This window comes from Caloenas nicobarica, chromosome 7 (genome assembly GCF_036013445.1).
Source record: "Caloenas nicobarica isolate bCalNic1 chromosome 7, bCalNic1.hap1, whole genome shotgun sequence".
Taxonomy (NCBI): Eukaryota; Metazoa; Chordata; class Aves; order Columbiformes; family Columbidae; genus Caloenas; species Caloenas nicobarica.
In genome coordinates, this window is record NC_088251.1 from 9,173,894 (window position 1) to 9,199,215 (window position 25,322).

The 25,322-nt window shown below is 38.8% G+C and overlaps 1 protein-coding gene across 3 annotated transcripts in view; it reads left to right on the forward strand.

The window, feature by feature from the left end:
* The window catches only part of CCDC186 (coiled-coil domain containing 186), a 36,688-nt gene extending 12,305 nt beyond the window's left edge, over nucleotides 1-24,383 (forward strand). For all 3 annotated transcript variants that reach the window (XM_065639117.1, XM_065639118.1, XM_065639119.1), the window contains 15 exons: nucleotides 1,814-2,504; nucleotides 4,907-5,033; nucleotides 7,385-7,513; nucleotides 8,434-8,646; nucleotides 9,373-9,492; nucleotides 10,134-10,238; nucleotides 10,581-10,679; nucleotides 11,410-11,496; nucleotides 12,337-12,479; nucleotides 15,324-15,579; nucleotides 16,217-16,406; nucleotides 17,412-17,492; nucleotides 18,535-18,745; nucleotides 19,778-19,997; nucleotides 20,431-24,383. In XM_065639117.1, coding sequence (XP_065495189.1) covers nucleotides 1,828-2,504; nucleotides 4,907-5,033; nucleotides 7,385-7,513; nucleotides 8,434-8,646; nucleotides 9,373-9,492; nucleotides 10,134-10,238; nucleotides 10,581-10,679; nucleotides 11,410-11,496; nucleotides 12,337-12,479; nucleotides 15,324-15,579; nucleotides 16,217-16,406; nucleotides 17,412-17,492; nucleotides 18,535-18,745; nucleotides 19,778-19,997; nucleotides 20,431-20,514 — 2,742 coding nt within the window. In that variant the 5' untranslated portion in view covers nucleotides 1,814-1,827 and the 3' untranslated portion in view covers nucleotides 20,515-24,383. The remainder of the gene's footprint in view (nucleotides 1-1,813; nucleotides 2,505-4,906; nucleotides 5,034-7,384; nucleotides 7,514-8,433; nucleotides 8,647-9,372; nucleotides 9,493-10,133; nucleotides 10,239-10,580; nucleotides 10,680-11,409; nucleotides 11,497-12,336; nucleotides 12,480-15,323; nucleotides 15,580-16,216; nucleotides 16,407-17,411; nucleotides 17,493-18,534; nucleotides 18,746-19,777; nucleotides 19,998-20,430) is intronic.
* Nucleotides 24,384-25,322: the final 939 nt, after the last annotated feature.

Genomic DNA, 25,322 nt, shown 5'->3' on the forward strand with positions numbered 1-25,322 from the left:
AATTATTTTGGCTGCATAAACCAAGTGGATGGATTTGTTGGCTCCAGTGTTGACCTAAGCATAAATCCTTTGAAGCAAAGGAGAATCAGTGTTTTGATTCATATCAGAGAATATCTGTTTGTAAAATGGGGAGTCCTTGTAAAAGTTTCATATTGTATATAAACTCTTGCATTCACTATCTTTATTCTCATTTGTAGCTTTCCTTGCCGCTTTCTTTCCGGTTCCTATTTATTTGTACTTTAAGGGCTGTAGCATTGAGGGGTTTTGCTTTGAAACCAAAAAGGCAAAGTGGTTTTCTTGTTACTTAAAAATGTATAATTGTCATTTGGAGATTTGTGACTGTTGTCCTGTCACCACATGTTCCTTGTCATACTCTCAGCTTCATGCTCGGTTTTCCTTGTGCTTTCTTCTTGTTGATTACCTGGCAGTTGTAGTGCAGCTGTTGGTTTCTTATACTAGTGGTAGGTTTTTTGTTTGATGGTATTTACAGGTAGAAACAGCTGGGCTGAGGCTGCTGCTTTTCTTTTTTTCCTTTTCTAATTTTTGTGCCTAATAGCGAAAGGTGGTAGTGGTAGCAATTAGCCACAGACCTGCTGGGATTCATGCATCTCTCTGTTCTAACAAGGTAAACTCAGCACTAGGTCGTGGTTACGAGGCAGGACTCGGAGCAGAGGAGCCAGGCGGCACAAAGGTTTTCTTCTCCACGGAATCAAAGCGCAGGGCCTGGAGCGCGTAGCTGAACGACTCGAGTGTGTGAGAGAAAGCAAGTATGAAAACAAGCTTGATGTTGCAAGATGGCAAGGTTACTGCTTCCTTTGAGGTGATTGTTGGAATAGCAGAGCTGAATTCATAAGTGGAAAAATTTGCCTTCTGTTTGTAAATAGTCTAATTTATCCAGTATCAGGGGATAGGGTTGCATCTAAAAGTTATGACTGCTGTGACGAATTCCTCCTAGTGCAAATGATAGGATGAGGCCTTCTCATGCTTGCTAAAAATGCCAGCAGTCTTTTCAGACACCTGACCATCTGGGATTCCTGAAAAAGATGATACATCCTTATAACCAGCTCTTCCATGAGTGTTCTAGCTATTCGGATCTCAATATGGTGCCCTCCTAGTAGAACACTTTCTACATAGCTTTTCAACTCCTCAAATGTTTGCCCTGCGAGCTACTTTTTGAGAGAGCAAATCTGCCACAGACCATCTGTGCTCTTCCAGCAGGGGATTTTGGTGCTTGAGAGCAGATGGGAAAAGAGAATCTCAGCCTCTTCCTCCCTTTTAGGCTGCTGGGTACAGATCCGTTTAACTGTATGGGTGGTGAGTGAGGTTGTGACAGTAAGGAAGGTGAATATTCTGGCTGCATGAGGGAGTTGCCCTATGTTGTGTAAACGAGTAGGTCAAGGCATATTACTGCTTTGAAATGGTGTATAGGAAAATGAAAGCTGCAAGGCTCTAGATTTTTTTTTTTTAATTGTTCTTTTATGTCTGGGTGTTTTTCTGAGGTGATTACTTGTATTTCTTGTGGATTTAAATAATAGAATTATTAATTCTAAAAAGCTCTGCTTTTTTAAAGTCTTGGCACTTATGTCCCACTGCTTCCTGTTTGCTATATTTGATTTCTCACCCTCTTTTACAAAAACTTGTACTGGAGCATTTAATTAAAAGTTAGGCTAGAGAATCAAAAAACTCTGCATAACACTTATGTGTCTAAATATTTTTTCCCTCTGAATTTTACTTCTCAGTAGCCATTCTTTCTCCTCTCTATTTCTTTTAGTTTTGAATATAATGTCTCGTGTAATGTGAATTCTGTTTCTAGATTTCCAAAGGAAGATGATGGAGGGATATTTAACAGAAATGCAAAGCACACTGGAGCCAGTCAATCTGTCAGACGATGCCTCTTCCCGGTCCCCACATGATGAGAAATCTGCTAAAACGTCTGGAATGAAGGACTGCTCAAGCATCTGTTGTACTGGAGGTGATGATGGTATCTCGGAAAGGGAATCGAGGCTTTTGCCCTCAGACCGGGATTCAACAGCAATTGGCATGAGCGGCAGTGAGGCCCTGGCAGAAAATGAGGAGCAGCAGCGTGGAGGGTCAGGCTGCCGTGCCAGTACCTGCTCTGAGAGAAAGGCAGAAGGCTCCACAAAACCTGAGCCTTTATCTGGTGAAGAATTTGAACAAGATCCAAAAACTAATCAGACAGAGCAGTCATTAATGGAAATATTACAGGAGCTAAGGGAAGAGTCTGACTTTGGGAAAAACTCTAGTGATAAAATTTACTCGGAAAGCCCTTACGACACAGACTGCACAAAGAAGCTTATTTCCACAATACATCAGACTTCCTCACAGGAGGATTTGCTAAAGGAAATAGAGTCTGAACTCTTATCTACGGAGTTTTCAAAGGAACGAAAATTCCCAAATGGTGTGAGGAAGGGCGAACATGCCTTGGCAGCGTTTGAAAAGTGTGTGCAAGATAAGTACCTGGAACAAGAACAAACTATAAAGAAGTGAGTATTTGAGTTTGCTCATCACAAATGGAGGTGTGTATCGAACAATTTTGCTTGTGTGTTGTGTGCAGCTGCGTCCAACGTTTTGCTATGAAACAAGTAGTCTCTTGTGAGTTGTAAGGACAGTTAATGAGCTTTTTAAAATCATGTTCTTTAAGTGAGGAATTATTTTTACTTGTGGTATGTACTTATAAATAAAACTGTGTGCTTAGATCTCTGAATTCTTGTGGAATTTGGCAGGAACTGACGAGCCAACTGTTCAGCAGAATAGCCTGTCAACGTCTAGGATTACTTGAATACTGTAGAAGTAATGGCAATATAAAAATAGTCCAGGATTCATTCAGTCTATATATGTCTTTGGAGAAATGAAGCTTTGTAATTACTTACTCCCACTATGTGCACCTAATTTGTGAGTTCGAAATTGCTTATTTCTTTTTCAAGTAGTATTCAGTCTCCTGTCTTAATCTAACCAAGTTGCTAATTAGTTGAGAGCTATTCTTTGAGTTGGAAATGTCATATATAGATAAACCAAATGTCTTACCACATTTTATAGCAAGGCGTTTGAAATGCATGGCTTATAAACTTTGCTGTGATAAGCTGGGCTTTATAGTTCTATTAGGCAGTAAATGACATGAGGAATAAATATTGTATTCATCAAAAGCCAGTTCATTGCTTGATTTCTTGATTACCCCACATGGTGTTTCGTATTCTATTACCACTTTAGAAGTGTTTTTTGCTAACAAACTATACCCTCTAACTTCAAATTTGTTCCTGTTTGCAGAGCTGGAAATGAATGTCCTACTTTTCATCTAAGGCACTCTGATGTGATGGTGTGGGAGAATGTCAAAGGGAGGGAAAGCAAGCAGAGGGAGACGCCCAAAAAGCAGAGCAGGGAAAGAATTCTCTTGCAGTTGACCTCTGACAGAAATAAAATATGTGAGGAAAGTCAGTTGATGACAGGAAAGCTGTAACTTCGGTAACTACAGAGGAGGAGGAGGAGTGGGAATCTGAAGTGGTGGGTGTGTAGATGGTTTTAAGTCCAGGAGATGGTAAGTTAACAGGTTATTTAGGTTTTACTTGTTTACTGTAAACTCAAAGGCAAGTCAGTGTTTTCAGCCATGGATCAATTACTTTTTCAGAGGCAACTGTTTATATGCATACATATATATTATGTATACACACAGGAAAGTTTTTATATAAACGTGTCTTTGGTCTCTATTTTTTTTTTGCCAGCTGCTATCCCAGCTGCACCCCTTTGACTCTTGGGGACTCGCCTCAAGAGTATAAAATTGCTGTGGAACGTTTTATGTTTGGTCCAAAGGGCATTCTGTGTAGGGTTGATTTTTGTCCCTTAGTTTATGATCAGCAGAATTTCTTGTAACACATTGCTCTGGAAATAACCCAGTTTTCTCCTGCGGTCAGATCTAAGATATAGAGGTGAGCAACAATTGTGTGAATTAAGAATTTGTCATCCTGGAATATTCATTAACAGATTAACAAAACAGTTCAGAAATTCTAAGCTTGCTTTCACTGATAGCTTGGAATTCCTTGTAATTTAGGAGACTAGTTTGTTTAGAGAATTTTTTTTTTCAAAGGATGGTAGGTAAACATGAAAGTATATACGTAAAGGGATATTTGATTGTCTAGTTCAGGTAAATGCATGCCTCTCACAAATTCATGCAATTAGTGGCCAAAAATATCTACCATCTAGCTGGATCTTCAAACATTTAAATATATTTGAGACTGTTCAGTCAGTAATTCTGACAATGTAACTTCTGAGGTTTATGCGTAACTATTTTCTGTTGCAGTGCTGGAAGGTCAGACTAAATATGTTATAGTTGAGGTGTCAGCTTCAAACAACTGAGCTGCAAAGGAACAAACTGTTGCTAAAAATTTGAACTTTATAAGGAGTATGAGCATGGATGCTATTGTAGTTACATACGTACTCTCGACTTAGAAAATCGGGGTTCCATTTCTGACCAATTTGTGAACTTCAAGGGCCGCTCTGAGCAATCCATGAAATGAGAACAATACATTTATTTTCTGATGTTTGACTGGCAGAGCTCTCTTATTGTCTTACAAGTAGCTCAGAATTGTTAACATGTACAGTTCTATGGTTATATAGAGGAATTAAATGTCTCCCAGCATCATGGACAATAACAAACCCCAAATGCTGGAGACAAGCAATTTGCTCACAAGGAAGGTGCTGCTTTCTGGTTTGGAGTCAAGTTTCACGTGCACAATATACTTCTGGTTTGTTTTTGTAAAGCTTTTGTGGATTTCATTGGTGTTTCTGATAAAATTTGCAGATCAAAGTGGAAAAAACACGCATCTCAAAATTTAAAACAAACAAACCCAGTACTGGGGTACGTTGCATTTAATTTCATTTTTTTTCTTTACAGATTGATTAAAGAAAATAAAAAACATCAGGAACTGATTTTGGAAATTTGCTCAGAAAAGGACAACTTAAGAGATGAATTGAAAAAACGAACAGAAACAGAAAAGCAGCACCTCAACATTATTAAACAGGTACTGGTAGCAAAGCAGAAGCGCTGGTTAGTGTCCTGTGTACAATGTCACTATTGCCACTGCTTAACAATCATTCTTGGTAGCGTAGACTAGAAAGAAGTGCCTGTCCTCATTATCCTAAGCTTTTTAAGAGGATAAATCTGCTCTTCCATTCCAAGAAATATTATGCGTTGACTAAAAGCATTTAGTGTCTTTGGATAAACAGACTTTCTAGATTCACATCACTCAAGTGTTCTGTATCTGGAAGTCTCTCTTCAAGTCAAGAGGTTCCAGTTTTGTGGGTTGCCATGGTGGGTACGTTACGGGTACCTTGGCTTCCTGCTGGAGATAGTGCGTGTTGAAGGCTTGTTAGACGTCTTTATGGAAAATGACAAGTGCAGTCTTTTACCCTCATAGTATGAATTATTTCTTGTATGTAGACATAAAGCAGATCTTATGTGAGTGCTTTATCATGCTCAATTTCTTAATTTGTCATCTTTATCTTCTGTTGTTAACTACCGCATCCGCTAACAGAAGCAGATCGGGGGTGTAGTTCCAGTTGTTAAATGTTAACAATATGTGGAACGTGTATAAAGAGTAGAGCATATTAACTGTGGTCTTGCACATTATTTTGGTGTTATAGGTTACTATATACGGACATTTCCGCAGTGAACTGTTAGAACCATGAGAGGCCAGAGAGGAACACAGAGCTGGTTTTTGGTGTGGGAAGAAGAGGTGTCATGTCAGGTGTCATTGCTTGTCTCTTACTGACTTATCTGCCAATGTTCCTGCAGTTGGTTGGCTTAGCTTTATAAACCCGATTACAGCTTAGAAATCTGGAGAGAGATAACATTTAAAATACTATAATTTCTGTTTGTCAAAGTACTGGTGATGCTACCCTAGTTGTCAGGTGTCTGTGTTCATACCTGCATCTCTTCGCAAAGCAGCGTATCGGGCTTGCGGTGTTAGAGAGAAATGTGTTCACATAGGTAGAAACTTAGGCTGTCTTTGGTTAATTTCAAAGAATCTTTAAAATCCATGGTGTGATTGAAAATGGATTTGAAAAGTCTTATTTTTAAGCTACAAAGTGAAATTGCATATGCCCGAATCAATCAACATAAGCGGCTTACTCGTTTGCTCTTGTCTGTATTTCTATGGTAGCACTGTATGATTTCATGAAGCTATGTCACGCAGCAATTGCTTTATTGCACTCTGAAAAAAATACTGTGAGGGAGTTTCTTTTGCTTTCTGCTCAGATAAGTAGGATCTGTGCTACATGCTTGCAGTTCATATCAGAAAAATACTGATTTGGAGTGTAATACTTCTATATTGTAGTTGGATAGCAAGTTGCAAGATACATTGCAGTGAAAAACTTGAGTTTTTTCATTTGTGAGTGTTTTAATGTCACAATTTCTGAGTTTGTGTTTTCTGGTAGCTTTCAAGTAAACGAAAGCTTGGCTTCATGCACAACTGTAAGCAAGCTGTACATTCATATTTGCATGTGTAAAAATTTTTTATATGATTCATTTGGAAAGCTGAACAGGGTTTGATCAATTCATTGTGTTGTAATAGGAATATTTTGGGTCGTTGCCTTTTATGTAGCAATTTGGAATTGCACAAAAATGTAAGATCCTGATGTTGAGGTCTTGTACTTTTTTTACAGCCCACCCCACTCAGCCCCTAAAAAACAAACCAAACTAACCCTGGTGAATTGGGTTTCCTCTGGAACAAGAGGGTGGTCTCTAAGGCACAATTTGAACCACCTTTGGGTGACATTACAGCTTATGCAGCCACCACTTGCTCTTGCTCTAGCGCTGCTGCTTCTCGTACCGGACCCGCATGGCTGCACAGTGGACGTGCTCTGGGAAGTGTTCCAGCTGGTCATTATTCTTCAGCTGGATCAGGTCTCTGATTTGGTTTGCTAGACACCTAAAAAAAGTGCCAGCACAATGACTGAAGCTCATTTTTTTAAATGAATTAGTTCCCAGTCCAGTCTGGATGCACGGCTGCTTTGCGGGCACAGGGATTGCAGTGAGAGGGTGGAAGGTGAAGCAACTCCAGAGGGCGGCCAGCTCTGCTCTGCCATCTCAGCATTTGCTGTCAGTCTCATTTTTTGTGTACTAAATTACTGTGCCTCATGTTTTACTTGATTTGATGCATCTTCAGTCTTGCTGAAGATGGGAATTGACATTTTTCATGCTTATACTGTAATACGAAGCTAAATGTTGATATGGCTAGTTGCAGCTTCCCAAGTGTAAAATACAGGTAAATATCTGTTGAAGCATCTGATTCTGTGTGAAATGTTCCTGCCTGTAGAAAACATGATCAAAGTCTTATTTTTCCTATAATTGTATCATAATGTTGCCTTTTAGCTGGAAGCGAGAATGGAAGAGCTTAATAAAGAAGTGAAAGCTAGTAAGGACAAACTCGTAACTCAAGATGCAGCAGCCAAAAATGCTATTCAGCAGTTGCATAAAGAGATGGCCTTTCGAATGGAGCAGGTAATACGGAAAACCTTGAATTATTGAGTATTATATGAACAAACTTGGTCCTTGTAGGAAACATATATCCTAGGTGGTTAGACCACTAGGTAAATTTTCCAAAATGGGAAGTACTAGTGTGCGGTTATATATGCATTTTTGATAACTGGCATCAGTGAATTTCTAAATAGCTGTTAACATTCCAGAGTGCCCGATAACTGTTTTTCTGTGTACATTTATATATATGGAATTCAGCCCTCAGGGAAATCTCATTTTCCTTGCCTGTAAGCTGATCTTGGTTCAAAAGGAGCTAAAAGCTGGCAACGGCTTTTTTCAGACAGGCTATCACAAAATTAATATTTTTCTCAACTCCAGACAAAGCTCTTATTTTGTCTCGTGTATTACTGAGAGCTGAGATGACTTCCTTTTTTCCTTCTTAGTGTCGTGTTATGCCAAGTATTTTCTCAATTGTATGAATTCTAAAGCTCAGTGTCTGATTCTTTTTTTTATTTGCTGGGTTGGGAGAGATCTGTGAAAATAAGCCACTGAACATAAGGCACCTGAAAAATAAGCCCCTGGATTGTGCAGTTGGCATGTGGATGAGGGAAGACAGACGACTGGTACTAAGTATCTGCAAGATCGTTTTGTTACTAAAACTTACCAAATACACTTCTTTCCTTCTGAAACAACAAACTATATTCCAATTTATTAATGTATTGATAACTCATTTGAGATGTTTAGCTGTGAAGCTGCAGCCACTTAGATATTTACTGTTAGAAGTATGAGTAATTCCAGTACTTAAGTGGGATCTAATTTTAGTCTTTGCAAAACTGGGGCTTTTGAGCTACTATATGCTACTATACTGAAATACTGAAAATATCTGGTAGTGTCTTTCATTATGAAATACAAGGTTGATTCATTCTGTTTTAATATTTCTCAAGGCAAACAAGAAATGCGAAGAAGCACGCCATGAAAAGGAAACAATGGTGATGAAATACGTCCGAGGGGAGAAGGAGTCACTTGACCTCCGAAAGGAAAAGGAGATACTTGAGAGAAGAGTGAGAGATGCAAACAAAGAAATAGAAAAGCATACTAATAAAATCAAACAACTTTCTCAGGAAAAAGGAAGATTGCACCAGCTCTATGAAGCTAAGGTACATTAAGTATTGCTGTGTGACTTGAGTGAATGATTAAAAGCACTATCAGAACAACCTTATCACTTGTTTGCTGTTATACTTGGTGAAAGAAACCTCTTTTCATTTGGTTTTGCTTTATAACTGTGAAAACCCCTTTCCTGCAAGTGAAGGGAAAGAAGTTACCGAGGTCTCATGGTCATCTTTTCGAAGTTCCTTTTAATATTACCCTGAGTATTGGTTTGTGAAACTTTAGGGTTTTTTTGACAAAATCAAAAAGACTGCTTGTTGCAGATGCCTGGTTGAGGGAATTTCTAACTTGTTTGGATTTTTTTTTTTAAGGCTGTAATGGTATTAAATTATTGCAGTATTTTTCTGTGTTTTCACCCTGTGTTTTCTCTTTTGTACTACTAAAAGTTGGTAATAAAGCAATAGGATTTTTCAGGCCCAGTTCCAAATATTTGCCCTTTTTTTAGAAGCCAGTAAGAGATTCCCACCAAACTCTTAAAATTATCCAGGCCTCTTTGTGCTGCGCTTCCCAATTCTATTTCATGTGAAAGATCCGAAAATTGATACATCAGTAGAGTTCGAACTTTGATTTGGACTTGAGAAACACAGTTTGAAAATTTGGCTTAATACAGTGGTTTGCAGATACTGGTATAGAAGGTTATGCCAGTGAGCAGGAGTCTTGTTGTAGAAGAATTGGATGATTTAAATCTATAAATAAAATCTGTACAATCTTCTTAGGATGGTGAAACCACTCGACTCAACAGAGAAATAGAAAAATTGAAAGAAGAAATCAGTTCTCATGTTATCAAAGTAAAGTGGGCTCAGAACAAATTGAAAACAGAAATGGATTCGCACAAGGTTAGTGAAGTGGTACTCATACCGTGACATGGAAACACAGTCAGAGGAATGTAGTTGCTATACTGTTTGGTGTGGCCGTTTGTGTTGTGGGTTTTTTTTTTTGGTTGGTTGGTTTTTTTTTTTTTTTTTTTTTTTTTTTGTCATTGTTGTTTTTTTTGGTTTTTTGTTTGTTTTAATATAGTATTAAAATATGTTTCTAAAGTGTTTTCTGTCCAATTTGAATACTTGCAGCAACAGTCAGAATAGTGCTCTTATTGATACAGAAATGGAAATGTTGAAAGGATGTGAAGGGAGGATGTGTGAGAGGGAGAAACCTGTTTAATGTGGTGATCAACTTTTTTTTTTTTTTTTATGAATTAACTGTTGGTTTAGTTTTTATGTGATAGAGTTAAATCCATTATCTGAAAATGTGCATGGCACATAACCAAGAGGTCCTTTTGTTGTGCTTTCAGTGTTGGAACAAAATTGCATAAAGTAATAATTGAATGGGAAGCAAGAGGAAAAATAGTGCTGACATTTTTTGTTTGTTTTTGTGGCTGTTAATTTTTTCCAGACTCAAATAGGAAACTTCTATTATGAGAAATGTTTTTCCCAGATTGAGATAAATAGGTTTAACCCATTATTTATTTCTGTTTCTCTAGGAAAGCAAAGAACGCCTCAAAGATGCAATGACAAAATTAACTGAAGCAAAAGAAGAAGCAGACCAGATAAGGAAAAACTGTCAAGAAATGATAAAAACCTATCAAGTAGGCACATTTTATCATGATGTTAAACTAGTGTTTAGCATCTGAGTGTCCTTTTTCCTCCTTTTCTATCTTAAGCCGTAGTGGGGAAGAATTACCTTGTGTGAGCTACAAAGCTGAGATGAGTAGTCACTGATTTCCTTACTTAGAAAGTTGTTGAATAAAAGGGAAAATGTTTGTCTTGGTTGGCTTGCAGTGCGGGGGGGCTTTCTTAGCATGTTCAGAATTATTAGATCTGTACCTACAGAAAAGAGATTCAGTGATGTGAAAAGCTGTCTGTATTCTCATAAAACCAGAAAGGGGATTGTCAATAAAACTGAACTTCAATATCTTCAATCCTTTCAGGAGTCAGAAGAAATTAAATCAAATGAATTGGATGCAAAACTCCGAGTAACGAAAGGAGAATTAGAGAAACAAATTCAGGAGAAGTCTGACCACCTGGAGGTAAATATGTGGTGTGTGGAGACAACACAGTTGGCAACTTAGTAGTTAAGAATGCCATGAGTTTTAAATTTTGAGAATATTATTTTAAGCTGCTTACAATTTTTGCTGAACACTTTTCTTTTTGGCATAATACTACATCCCAGGTGTCTGCCTCTAACCCTGATTTTTGGAGCATGTTTTTAGCCATTACTTTGGATTAACTTTTTAAAAACAAAGTTATGGGAAAAATATGATGTGACAAGGATGAAATAACTGCTTTTGCATTTATGAACAGGAACGTTGCTATAAATTACAGCACAAATTCATATGATAGGCAGTATTTTGCCAAGTTATATGGCAAGGAGAGACAGGGAACAGTTTATGTTCTGTGTAGAGATTTGCTAGCCCAAAAGCTAAATTCTCTAATGATTTAGTACCTGCTCACGCTCATATATGCTCATGCCATCTTCAGTTTGCCTAGAACTTTCCCTGAGGGCTGTTGTGGCTTCGATTTGTACACCTAAAGCCAGACTGTGTAATCTCGCTTTTGTTCTTGGTTCTTCTGAGAATAAAGAAGCTTTTAGGCTTTGCGTTTCTTTTTGAATAAGTAAAACAATCCTTTAGGGTACCTGTTCTGCCTCAAGCCCTCTCAGCTGTTGTGGTGGCCTGCATTGGCCCAGATTTTTTTGACATCCCAGGAGATGCCACTGTCCGTTTACATTTCTCAAGGAGCTTCTCACTCTTTAAAAAGGTGCATCATGCAAAAATAAAAGAACTGGAAGACTTGAAGAGAACATTTAAAGAAGGCATGGATGAGCTTCGAACGCTGCGAACAAAGGTAACGTGTGCTGTGTTGGATTGCAGTGCGGCTAAAGGCACAGTGCTGGGTTTTGGAACAAGGCTACTAAGTCTTTTAATTGTATTTTTACTTCTTTTGGAAGAAACTGTGGTTAGGGACTAGCTGGTGTACTGTGATGGATACGTCACTGTGGCTCTGGGTAACCTTTCTGAAGGAGCATCAGGGAGTATCAGTGGATCCATAGTACTACAATGTTTTGTTTCATGGTATGAACCTCATTTGACTGAAAAGTTGTGAGAAACATTTTAGTAAATATCTTATAAATTTAGTAACTTTGGAAAATGAAGAATACTTGTAAACTTTTCCTGCCCATGCAGCTAGTTTTTTGGAGATCATACGTACAACCTCTGTAAGCAGAATATGCTATCCATAACTTCTGAACAGTCTATAGATTAGCGAGCCAGTCCCTCTATCCAGGGCAGGGATTTAACTCAATGGGACCTTAAAGAACAGGGAGGAGGACAAAATAAGGGATTGGCTTGTTAACTGGGGAAAGATGGTGTCTTTGGATCTTTGTCCATTAGACTGCTAAGTTTGAGTCTTTGGACAAAACTGATGTTAATCACACTTGTTTAATGTGATACTATTTTTGCGATTTTTTTTTTTTTTGTTTTTTTTTTCCTGTTTATTTTTCTGAATGTGTTTGATCTGAAATATTTGGGATATTGTTCTAAGCTACTTGGAATGACCAAAAAAATAACACGGGAGCTTTGTATAACAATCTATAGACATCATTTGATCATAATAATACAGCTCTGAAGTTTGAGAGAATAAATACTTTCTGATTATTTTTTTTTTTTATTCTTTTTTTCTATTCAGGTAAAATGTCTAGAGGATGAGCGTTTAAGAACAGAAGATGAGTTATCCAAGTATAAAGAAATCATTAATAGACAGAAAACTGAAATTCAGAATTTGCTGGACAGAGTCAAAACTGTAGATCGTCTGCAGGATCAACACCAGAGGTACAGCTGTGTATTTTGAGAAACAATTTAAAAGATTGTCTGGGATGTGCAAAGTATTTTTAGTTGAAATTGTTGATGCTTTAAGATGTAATTTGAAGAATCCCTGTCCTAATTTAAGTGGTTTTCCAATCTAAATCAGGATTGCTAGTACCAGAGACAACCTTGGTGGCCTCTTATGAAACGAGGGGATTGAGACTGATCAGTCTAATTCTTACATCTTTAATTGTTAGAACAAGAAGTGCTTGCTTTCTGGCGTGCTCTATAGGAAGTTATGTGGTTTAGGTTTCTGCCCTTTGCTTGTTTTATTGAAAGACTGGGGAAAAGCAACTGAACTGGAAAGGTAGATTGCTTAAAAATTGTGATGGATGAATGCAAGAATTTAACAAAAACTATTTTATATGTTTGCCAGATGCTCTATTCAGAGCTAGAGAGCACATGGATTTCTAATGGACTGAAATTCATTCTACTGTGTCAAAGTTTGCTCCTTTAAGAATGTGAGGGAAGTAATCTCAGGGAAGAGTTGGATTCGTCGACGTACCAGGAGTGTCTGAGCATAGTCATTTTTCTATGTGGTACATATGGACTAAAATGTATATACAAGTTCTGTCCACTGATTCTAATGGTGTTGCATAAACAGAGAGAGACAAATGTTGGATAAGCAGAAACCACCCATGTGTCCTTCCTGTGCTTTTAAGCAGTTCTTATTTATAATTTAAAAATATTTCAGTGATTATATGCCTTCCTCAGGGTTTAGAGAATGAAGCAGTTTCCATTTGCTGTGTGCTGGTCAGCTATGTTGGCACTGTGTCATCAGCCTTTCCAGGGAAACTGTGACCTGTGAGACACAATCAAAGTGTACACTTCGATCAATAGCAGTTATTTTTCACTTGGGATCTTGCCAAATGAATTAAATAGCTGTGATCACAGTGTGAAACAAATGTGTTTTTCCAGTTATCTTTTCCTTGCGGTAACTGAGACATGCTTAAATATCTGTCTCTCATTCCTATTCCATTTGGATCAATTTTATAAGTATCCTTCCCATGCAACACTGATTATCCCTACATCAGGTTTCATATTGTCTTTAACTTCTCTTTTAGAATGACTTTAACATGTTGCCAGTACTCCTTAGAATGTTTGATAAAGTTGTGGAATCTCAAACAGAGATTTAAAACTTGGACCCGGAAATTCCTGTTACCATCTGTGAAAGAGAAATCCTGGAATCTTGACCTCTGATTTTCCTTTTGTTGTATAGAATAAATAAACTTACTGCCTTTCATTTTTTTTGGAAGCAAATGGAAGGATTTTCATCTTAATTCACAAATCTTATGCGTTTTCTTGATGAGGAAAGAATAGAGGAGACAGGTTTCTTTAGCCTATGGAAGAGAAGACGGAAGGGAGAAGTCCTTAAATGCATAAAAGGCTATTACAGCTGGAATGTTCAGCTATCCCTCTTCACTGGAGGCAGAATAAAAATAAAGTGTTGCAGGAAAGATGATTTTGGGTTGAATGTTGGGAAGAACTTTATGGCTGAGCTGGACACTGATTACCTCCGGCGTTGCCTGGTCTCCTTCATTGGAGAACTTTAAGGATAAGCTCGAGGTATCTTTTAGGATGGTCTAAACATTTAGTTTTGGCTGGTTTGACCCTGACCGTTAAGTAGAAATTTCTCCTGTCATAATGAAACAATATATTTGGCAATGTAACATGTAAGCATGGCTGCCTGGCACAGGTTTTGAAGTGGGAGCTACAGGTGAGATATTTTGCAGCATAAATGGCTGAAAAAAAATCAGTGCTGTAAATTGTTCAGTCTCAAGTCCTCTGAAAGGTGGAATAAGCCTTAAAAGGACTGTCAAGGCAGGGTGCAATACATGTGATGTTATATTGATGTTATCCTTAAGTAGTGCAATGCTAGCTAACTTCTGTTGTCATTGACCGCATGAACTCCCCATTTTGGTAGCTGGAGGCATATAATTTATAGTAATGGAGTTCTAGTAGAACTTTGTAACAAAATTATAGTTCATTTTCAGAATTACTAATGATTTGCATTGCCTGAGCCTCACCTCTGCTTGAAGAAACATTTTGATATGGGGTTGTTGGTTTAAAATGAATTGAGCCTCCTGGTAATTACACTGTCTGACAGGGAATTAAATGTGCCCTTGCTTTGTTAAACTTTAATTTTATTTTTAAATTTGAATACACACACTCCCTGTGGGAGAGGTGAGGGTTTTTCTGTTGATGTCGGAAGGTAAAGCTTTAGAAAGGTGTAGAAAATCCTATGACTGAAGACCTAATGCAACGATATTGCAAGAGCAAACAAGAGGAAGACACTTTCAGTCTAACTTTAACAGCTGTTTACTTTTGGAATGGATTTCAATCACTTTCTCTAAAATGTTGATTATAGCAGAACATACTGCCTTTCTCACTCGAATGGATTGCAAGTGATAGATCAAAGGTCTCCTAATGGGAGTGCTTCAGTAGCTGCAATAACTTGTTTTATAGAGGATTGGTGGAGAGATAGTGGAGTAAGATGGGTCCTTTGAATTGGAGCTGCTCTGCTTGGGTAAGGATAGTTCAGAAGTCACCAGACTGCTGTCCTGGTGAAGCTCAAAACTGGAGTATTTCCCCATCTCTTAAAGACAAATCCTCATACAGAATGAGCACGTGTCATGAAATGCAATCTGCAAACTCCCTTGGCATTTGAAACTATCCAGTGACTAACAGGTGCCCCAGGGTCATTAATTGTTCCTCTGCCTTAATTGGTCTCTACCTGAATGCCTTTATTTCAGTAGGGTTTCATATCTTTAAGCTGAGGTTATCGCTAATAAAATACAATTGTTTTGACAGAGATGAACAAGAAATCACTGCTTTAAAGGAAGAAGTAGATGGTTTCAATTCTCTGATTGCTGATCTACAGAAGGACATTGAAGGTAGTCGGAAAAGAGAATCTGAGCTATTGATATTCACTGAAAAATTAACCAGTAAGAATGCACAGCTTCAGTCTGAAAACAATTCCTTACAGAGCCAGGTGGATAAGCTTTCTTACAGCAAAAGAGAGCTCCAGAATCAGCTGGAATGTGTTCAACAGGCTAAAGATGATCTGGTGAGTACAGTGGGCAGCTTGTCTTTTGGGCTAGGGAGATGTCTCATACCGACAAAGATGTGGCACGTGAATTCCACCTTGTGTCTTTACTTAACTGACTGCAATTTGTTATTGAGTTTACCGGTTTGACAGAATAATAGCAGCAGGTATGAACACCTCATGTTTCTAGGGGGAAAGAAATCCTGAGGTGCATGGCACTGGAATGAGGGGATGTTACTGTGTTGTTCTTTCTGTCTTCTGGGGTACAGAGGTATTCTCTCTGCAACTGTTATTGAAACAATCAAAAGGCTGTAATTTGTGAAATTCATTGCTGTAAACTGTTTCTTAGGTTCTGCTTATACTGTGAGATAAACGTGATTTTTAATAAACTTAGTGTGTCCTAGAAGGTAATGCAACTGCACCGTACAGCTCTGCATGGCTCTGTACTGTACCACGTAGATGTTTTGGAGGTAGTTCAGGAGTCTTACTGCACCATTGCGTTGTGCTGCATATTCATTCGCAGTGTTTAGCCTAAATAATAGAAGTAAAATGTGAATGATTCTCAGGTCAAAAGTGCAGAGTTACGGCTGTTGAGCATTCAGTATGGTTAGGCTGGAATTTTTTTGTGTATGACTGAAAATAAAAGTACAAATTTCAGGCCACCAGGTTGCAGAAGGAGGAGGATCAGTGCAAGCTGGAGGTTGAGATGCTCCAGGCTCAGCTCGCTTCAGAGCAGAAAGAACTAACGGCGCTGAAGACCCACGTGGATGAACTGAAAGATGAACTGACTACCCAGAAGCGCAAACATGCAGCAAACCTGAAAGATCTCACGAAACAACTTCAGCTAGGTTGAAATTATTTTCAGATACAATGAGTCGGTCCCATCTCTGAGCCCCTTCACAGTGTCTGGTGGAGACTGGGGTCCTGTCTCTTTGAGTGCAGCACCTTCAGGCTCTCCCTGTCCCTAGGCACGACGACAGTGAGTGAGCCAGTTAGATCTTGGGGAAACTGCAGTTAGAGGAAACAGACTTTGGCATCAATTTTCAGTCCTAAATATAACTTCTGACGTGGGCTTAGATATAAAATAAAATATGTATTTGTTATCACCTATGTGACTACTGAAATGTCACTGGATATATATGGGCCCTGGTCTGTGTAGGAGTATATTCAAGTTACTAGAAGTTTCCCAGTTGCTGACTATACCAGGAATTGCTGGTGAAAGTTATTTTTTAGTATATTAAACAGACCACTTCAGTTTTTAAAGATGGGTATGGAGAGATTGGCTAATTTTGTCAACAATTAGAAGTCATTAAATACCCACCAATGCATATGCTCTGAATGCAAATAGATTTGAATATAATCAAATCAGTTTGAAATTATTTGCAAGAGGACATCCTGTTGGCATTGTGCAGCACAAGTTCTGCGTCTCTCTTTGTATGTATGTGAGCAGCTGTACACTTTCTCTCTGGATCCCCACTGCACGAGTGGTGCTTCTGCCACAAGTACTGCACTCAGCTCCCAGTAGCGATACAGTAAAAACCAAATTTAAGTCTTATTGTTCCCAATTAATCGTATGTATGACATTACCCCCTTCAGCTGGCAACTGCTGCAGGGTATAGGGATCTGGGTGGGTGTTGAGGGCAGAGAGAGGAGAGGTGCTATTTAATTTTGTGGTTGGTTGTGTGTGTGTTTGTTTTTACCCCTGAGATTTTTAGTTGCCACCATTTCTTTCAGTTGTCAAGCCCTGTTAAACTAGTGGTCAGAGAGGATTAAGAGTTTTTGTATGTTGTGTAACACTATGATTTTTGCCTTTCAATCTCCTGTTGGTAACCATCTTTTCATTATACCTTCAGCACGGAGGAAATTGGATCAAATGGAAAATGGTAATTATGACAAAGAAGTCAGCAGCATGGGGAGCCGTTCCAGCTCATCAGGTAATATAGCACATAGCAGGGCTACCGAAACAATCCTTCGATGTTAATAAGGTTGCCATGGTGTGCTGCCGTGAGCCTTGCTCTTTCTGTGGTTTGTGCGTATGCGGTGTGTGGGCAGCCTCCCATTAAAGCCAAGCAAATAGCTTTTAAGCACCCAAATGCGCTTGGCTGAATGCAGTTGTAGGTGCTTATTCTTATTACAAGATTAAAGTTTAATATTTATAATGTTTAAATGTTTTGGTTCTTTTTAAAGCTCTTTTATTTTGTATGCTTTTATGTTTGGAGGAAGCTCAGAGGACTCCAGTTTATAGAGGACCCTCTTAAATGCTGCCAGAGGCAAAACAGAAATGAGCAGTGGCTTCCAACATGGTTTAATTGCACTATTGACAGTTGCAACTGTGTAAATGAGAAATCAATTGACATATTTAGAGGTGTCTGTATATTTGTGTAAAATTCGTTACTTTCTATCCAGTTAGAAGTGGTTATCTTTAGCACTGAAAACAACATCTGTTTTCTTCCTCAATATCTTTGTGCTTTAAGTTGGGTTGGTTCTGTCGGTGTCCTGTAACCTCACTGTGCAAGAGAGATAAATACTTAAAAGAACAGAAAGAAAATATTTCAAGCTCTAAATGATCGGTTCTGTAGAGTGTTTATTTATAGAGCTTTTGTCAGTCTGTTCACAGTTTTCATAGTGTTGTAATTTTAGTGGACTCTAAAACAGATACGTTTAAAATCAGCTCAGTCTTGTACAAAGTGATATGAATGAATATGAAGGTAGTTATGCAGGAGCAAGCATTACTGAATCAAGCACACTTATGTTAAAGGAATTGTTGAGGGGGCTGCACTGCTGTTTCAGCATGTATCTTCTTAATGGTGTAAGGATTGCTTATATGAAAAACCACTAATGTATGTGGGAAACCAACATTCTGAAGGAAATATCCTAAGCTACTGAAATGTAATGAATGCATGCACTGCACTAAGGGAGATGTTTTACCTGATATAAGAGCAAAAAGAGCTTTTACAAATGCGGATGTGTTGGCAGGGTCCCTTAATGCACGCAGCAGCACCGAGGATCGGTCACCTGAGAACACTGGGTCTGCAGGAGCTGTGGATAGCTTCCCCGAGGTGGACAAGGCCGTCTTGGTTGAAAGAATACTAAGGCTACAGAAGGCACATGCTCGAAAAAATGAAAAGATGGAGTTCATGGAGGATCACATTAAACAACTGGTGGAGGAAATTAGGAAAAAGACAAAGTATGTTCTGAGTTCTGTTTGTATGATTTTTCAGTGTTGAGCTGGTGCACTGGACAAGTATTCTGTCTGGATTTTGTGTCAGACAAGTAATTGTCTAAATGAAAATATTTAAAACAATAAAAATATTGCAGTGACAGTAGATCTCAAAGCTAGGATTAGTCTTGGGGTTTTTTCCTCCTTATCTTTCCTCAGCAGGTACAGTAATTTCCTGAGTTGTTTACTACTAAAACGTTTCAGGAGGAATAGAATGGTGCAAGTGTTTCTTGGTAGCAATATGGTCATCAGGTAGGTGATTCGAGGCTGACAGAGTCCATTCCCTTTCATGTGCTTAAAAGGGTGCTGATTGTGTTTGTTTTGGAAGGACAATCTGCATAATTCCAGATGGTGTCTGGCATGCATAGGAAACAAACAGTGCATCAGAGCCAAAGGCGGTCAGTATTTAATGTGAGACAAGGTTCCGCTTGCTTGGAAATCTCATCTTACAGGATGATGTCTGGAACTTCACTTAGGAGAGGGAGAAATTGTGACATATGCCTTCTTCTGGAAAGTACAGTTGTCTAAGTATGGCCTTTGCTTAATCAGCCTATACATTTATGCCCATCTGGTACTGTTTCATAGAACACGATCACAGCTTGTGAAGGCTCTTGAGCAGAGACTAATTTTTATCTCATCTGTAGAAAGCTCAAGATTCCCTGTCTGGAGTCTTTCAGCAAAGAAGAGTAGAGAGGGGCATTTTTAAGTACATTTTTTTCTCCAGTAGTGATATTACTTTTTCAAAATACTTCTAAATGTGTAAGCCTTGTGCATTGTGTAGTGACTCAGTTTACCAGCATCTCTGATAGCACTTGTGGTATCCCAGGTTTTCCCCTGACCTAGAAATTGCGGGAATTCATTTTTACTGCATTTTCAGTAATACACTACTAGTTGAAAATAAAATTATTCTTATGTCAAGAATCTGAAGTTACTTCAGTGTTTGACTCTTCACTGCCTTGTAATGCTATGATTTTTTTTTTTTAAATTTGTTTCCCGCAGAATTATTCAGAGTTACATTTTGCGAGAAGAAGCTGGAACGCTATCATCAGAGGCCTCTGACTTCAACAAAGTCCACTTGAGCAGACGGGGCGGGATTATGGCATCTCTGTACACATCTCATCCCGCAGATAGCGGCCTCACGTTGGAACTCTCCTTAGAGATAAACAGAAAGCTGCAGGCTGTACTAGAAGATACATTACTGAAAAATATTACGTTGAAAGTGAGTAGCTATGCCAGTTCTTCCACACGTTCTTGTGGTTCTGGGATGTGTGCTGTTAAAAGGAGGAGCCTTTTCAGAAGTCAGCTCATTGTGAATTGGTGATGCTGATACCTTTGGGTTCACAGAGAGTGATTAAATATGAACCTCTGTTTTGGGACCCTTCCTGTAATTACCATTCCCCTTTAATGCTATATTTTCTGTAGAATATTAGTAATTGCAAAGAAGAAAAAAAAAAAGCTCGCTGAGAGCTTTGCATCCTTTATTGAAATGAGCTTTGTTTTCTCCAGCTCTGTTTAATCATTTGTGCTTGTTCTGGATGTTTGAAGGTATCAACCTGCTGACATAAACAGTAATTTTAACATATTGGTGCATTTTGTGCTGATTGGCTCGTTTTCCCTGTATAACTTACCCTATCCTTTTTTTTCCCCCAAAGGAAAATCTTCAGACTCTAGGAACAGAAATAGAACGGCTTATTAAACACAAGCATGAACTGGAACAGAGAATAAAGCAGACATAACTAAAAATTTTATGGAATAGCCAACATGAAGATGCAGAAAAGGCAGGTGCTACAGAGCAGTTTTTCACATTTTTCCTGAAATTTTGTTGCCTGCCAGCACAAGCATCCAGTATTTTGCATCTACAGCCTTTAACCGTACAGGCTTACTCGTGTGAGAGATCTGCAGGGTTTGGCATCGCCGTGGTTCTGTCTACCCAGTACCAGCCTGAGGTGTTGCTGGATTTTACTACACACTACATTTACCTAAAACTTTTATTTGAAATGACATACAGATGCTTTGCAGCGCATACTATGTTTTGAGTGAGTTGCAGTGAGATTTTGATTTCTGCACTGTGTAATTAATCAGTCTCAATGATGGAGCTTGAAAAAATAAAACCAATTATGTCTTAGTTACTGTTGAACATATCCAGTGTTACTGAGCTTTAAGGGTTTTCAGACATTACTTCCTTTCTCGCATATTATTTCTGATACTTAGGTTGATTAATCATTTTGACATAAGCATGGAAAAATGCTTTGTCACAAAATTTTGAGTTTTAAGTGGTGGCCATGAAATTGTGTATGTTCTGCTTTAGATTAACATTCAACTGGTCAGTTTCTTTCTTCAGTAGTGAAACAACAGTAAAACTAAGGGATTAAGAAGATTTGTGACTCAGTTTTGAGTATGTGTAGTTGAAATGTCAATTGAACAAATCCTGTAAACCCATGATCTTTAGACATATGAATCTAAAGAAGTCTGATATCAGGTAATTGATTAATAAAGTTTTCCAGCCTTCTGTGTAACTAACAGCATTTAAAAGGTAGGAGTTTTAACTGCTCATTGTTACAAATATACAGGTAGACATCGTGATTGCATCTGTTTCCAGATGATCAGAAAATCTGTTTTCAAAACCAAATGGAAGCTAATTAAGTTTTCTAATCAACTGTGGCTAGACCAGCCAGTGAAAGTCATGGGAAGAAATGGGAAATACATCTAAATGCGATTTTAAGCTATTGGTTGGACTGTTGAAAGTGGCACAGGAATCTGTGCAACTCCTTAATTTTACTGTTGTGAAGAATCAGTTGGTCAAAATGGCATGAACTGAGAATTTTTACTGAGTGCTTCAGTGGCTGAGAGGGTGATGGAGGAAGAGTATCAAGGTGACAAGGTTCCAGTTAGTCACAACATCGTGTTCACATTTTATTTCCACGATAAGTAATTTACAGGATCTGAAATATCTCTATTCCAACAGTAAATGCGTAGATTTCTGTATTTATTGCCTTTTGACCAAAAATGAATTGACCAGATCACAGTGTAAATAGATACTTAGGGTTTTTATTAAATACTTGAACTTCCTATTATGATGCAAAAAGATTCAGTGTACATTTACAATAGCAATGCGTTAGCTATTTTAATTAGAAAGGATCCTCAAGGGTGGGAGGGGGGAATCTGTCTTACCACAGGCACCATTTGCTGTATCATACACAAAACAAGAGGCCCGAATCCAGCAGAGCACAGGCGGGTAATTTCTCAAAGCATCTGGGTGACTTCGGGGAGCGTATTCTATTTTCAGGTGCCACTGAGTCACGTGAGCTTTGTAATGAACCAAGCTGGGCAAATGGGTCTGATTTTGGTTTGAGGAGTTCGATTCAAGACAGTGAGGCTTCTTTTTTACTTTAAAGATGGGCATCTCTGAAAGCCCGTGTGGGATCAAGACCTGGTTTGTGGTCCAGAGGGCTTCAGGAGTCTTGGATGGCAGGTCCCTTCAGTGTCAAAGGATTAAGTATTTCTTTAGAAAGGGAGCGTGGAAACAAATTATTTAAAACGTGACCAAGCATTGTAGAAACTGTGAGCCTTTAATCTGGGTGGGTTTTTATACATATATTTTTGTAATTCCTGAGAGCAACCGTTATCTGAAGCGTTAGGGAATTTGGAGCAGTCCAGTCATGGAACTACTTCTGCTTTACTGTTGTCTAAGTGATGTGAAGAGGAAAATACCTGGCTGTGCTGAAACAGATTTGTCACCAGCTTCCAGGGAATGAACAGGGAGTTGTTCGTGGCTGAACTCGACCTGCTGAAAGAAAATGTTTAGAAGAATTTGCATGTCAAAACATAGCTTAGCTCTTGTACTTTGTGTTTACACGCTTTAGCGTACCAGATCCCTGGATGTTTTCAGGCATTCAGCTGAATGACTCCAGTATTTTAGATACCATGTTAATATTGTAATCATTTAATGTATGTTCTCCAGGTGTACAATGTGAATGGAGGAGAGGTGTGGCACAGATGGAGTAAGTGCAATGACATTGTGGAAATTCTTACTTCTTTTTGGGATGATTGTTTCTCCTTTTAAGTTATTTGAGAAACCTCGTTAGCTGTCCTCCTGCCCTCCTGGAAATGCTGCTTCCCCTCTGCAGCACTACTAACTTCTCAGATTTTTTTTTTTTTTTTTTCCCCTTGGAAATGGAGACACACACAGCAGCCAAAACATCCAGTTGCCTATTGTGCACGGTATTTTCATGGACCAAAGTCATCTTCTACAGGCATTATTTTAAACATGCCCGGTAGAGATGGAAATTTCATTCTAGCTTGCACGTTGGCAAATGACTCACTCCAGTTAGCCCAGAATGTGCCAAGTACATGACAGGGTCAGCCAGGAGCTTTGCTTAACGATGTTCCTTGTTCCTGAGCGGCAGAGGCTGCAAGGCCACCTTGTTGCCATGGGGTGGATTGTCGGGAGCGTAATGTTGTTGGTGCACATCGTGAGAATGGCTCCTGTGCAAAGGTGTGTTTGGGTCAGAGGGTTCACGTGGGGGAGCACCCGCTGGTGCAGGGTGGGAGCAAGAAATCACATTTCACTTAACCTTGTTTCAGAAAACTTTTTATATTATGAACCCAAGATTGAAAACTGCCTTCAAATAAACTGAATTTTAGAGATAAACTGGTAAACTAACTTTGAAGGCAGCCTGGGGCAGTTAGCTACATCCCTCTCGTTGAAACTCAGTGTCCATTAGAGATGTAATTGCCACAGGCTGCTTTTGAAAATTCCAAGCTTGTAGCTAGTTGTGTCCTACAGGCTTAAACATCTGTTTCTTAAATGCTCAGGGTGGTCTTTTTAATTCAAACATCGCACATCCAGATGTTGTTAGAGGCCCTACAGGAAAGCTGCCTATGCTTTTCCAGCCTCTGTAAAGTCCAGCACTGTCATAGTCTAAAGCCAGAGCCTCTGAACTGAAGAATACCATTTTATTTTATAGAAATCATTGGTGTTCTGCCACGTAGACTTGTGCAATATTTTTAATTTTGATCTCCAGAAACCAGTGGAGATCGATTTGTTCCTCAGATGTGTTTTCATCATCTTCACTTGTTGCTGGCAAAGTGTGTTGTATCTCCAGCTAATAAAACTGAAGTTACTCTCTTGAAATGTTTTTCATTACAATATTTTGGTTCATAACTAAAAAATTTTTAGAAGTTAAAAATCAGATCTCTGGCTTCCACTGAATCGAGTGTAAAGCTGAGTTGCCCGCATGTTGCAGATATTCGAATCTAGGAGGGGGTTCAGAGAACAAGGTCTGTCCAAATGAGCCTTCACCCTCCCCGCTGTCAGTGGAAATGACTGTGATGGTCAATGTCAGCAGTAGGTGGCACCAGAAATCAGATTTACTGTGTCTCCACAACAACCTTAAACCTGGCACAGGGCAGAAAGCTGTGTTGCAGGGGGAGCTGGGTGGTGTTTAGAGCTTTTCCAAGATGGATGGATGTTTCCTTCCCTTTTTTGTGTTATAAATGAAACTATGTTGAATCTTCCAATATATCTATGTATGTTGTCTGTCTAGGCACAGATTGTCTATTGATTTAATTTTGTAGATAACCTGTTTCTGTATAAAGTTTTTGAAGAGACCACTATACATTATGTATATATTGCACTTTGAAATAATAAACATAAAAACGTGTGAAAGCCTGGTTTGGTCTGTGGTTTGTCCCCGTGCTGATTGACTGCTGCCAAAGCTGGGGAAAAGAGGGCTGCACACCTTCCATACTGGACTTCATCTCCTGGGAACGGGTGAGGCTTTTCCATCTGGAGGACAGTTCATGGTGTGTTGTGCTGCTGTGAGCCTCTGCCAGTCCCAGTAAGTGGCCTTTGCTGGTGTCCTCTTTTTGCCGATATCATGTGAATTTGACAAACCTGTAATCCCCATAGCAAGAGCTGGTTCCCTTGGCCACAGCTTCACATTTGGGACATCATTCATTCATTCATTTTTTTTATTCCCTTGCAGAGACCTAATGTAGTTTGGCTTTTAGCCATAATATTGTTGTTTAAAAAAACCCCAAAATTAATGAACAGCCAGCAATCTGACATCACTGCTTTTTATTGTGGCTATGCCCATGTTAAAAATACAGGAATCGTGTTTGTATGGGCTGTCCTGCCCTTGCAACCTGATTGCAGGGAAACAGAACAATGGAAAAAAAAAACCCAAACAAACATGAGGGGGATAATTTACAGAGTTTATTCTAGTGTGTCTTTGAGTACCTTAAGTGAGTGAAGGTGTCCTATTTTCCATTGAAATTTAATGGCAAACTACCACTAGCTTCCCAGGCTCAGGGTGAGATCAGTAAGTTTTCTTGTTACTGTTAGTTGAATGACCCTTTGCTGAAGGTGATTTGCAGTTCATTTTTTCCCAGTCTTTTCCACTGATAGCAGATACAACTCTTGCTGACAGATGTGGCCAAAATAAAGATTTATTTGTGCTCCCCAAGTACTTAGCGCTGCTATTTGAAAACAACAGCCTGAAGCTAAACTTCTTCACATACAAATCTTGGCTTTGGTGGTTAT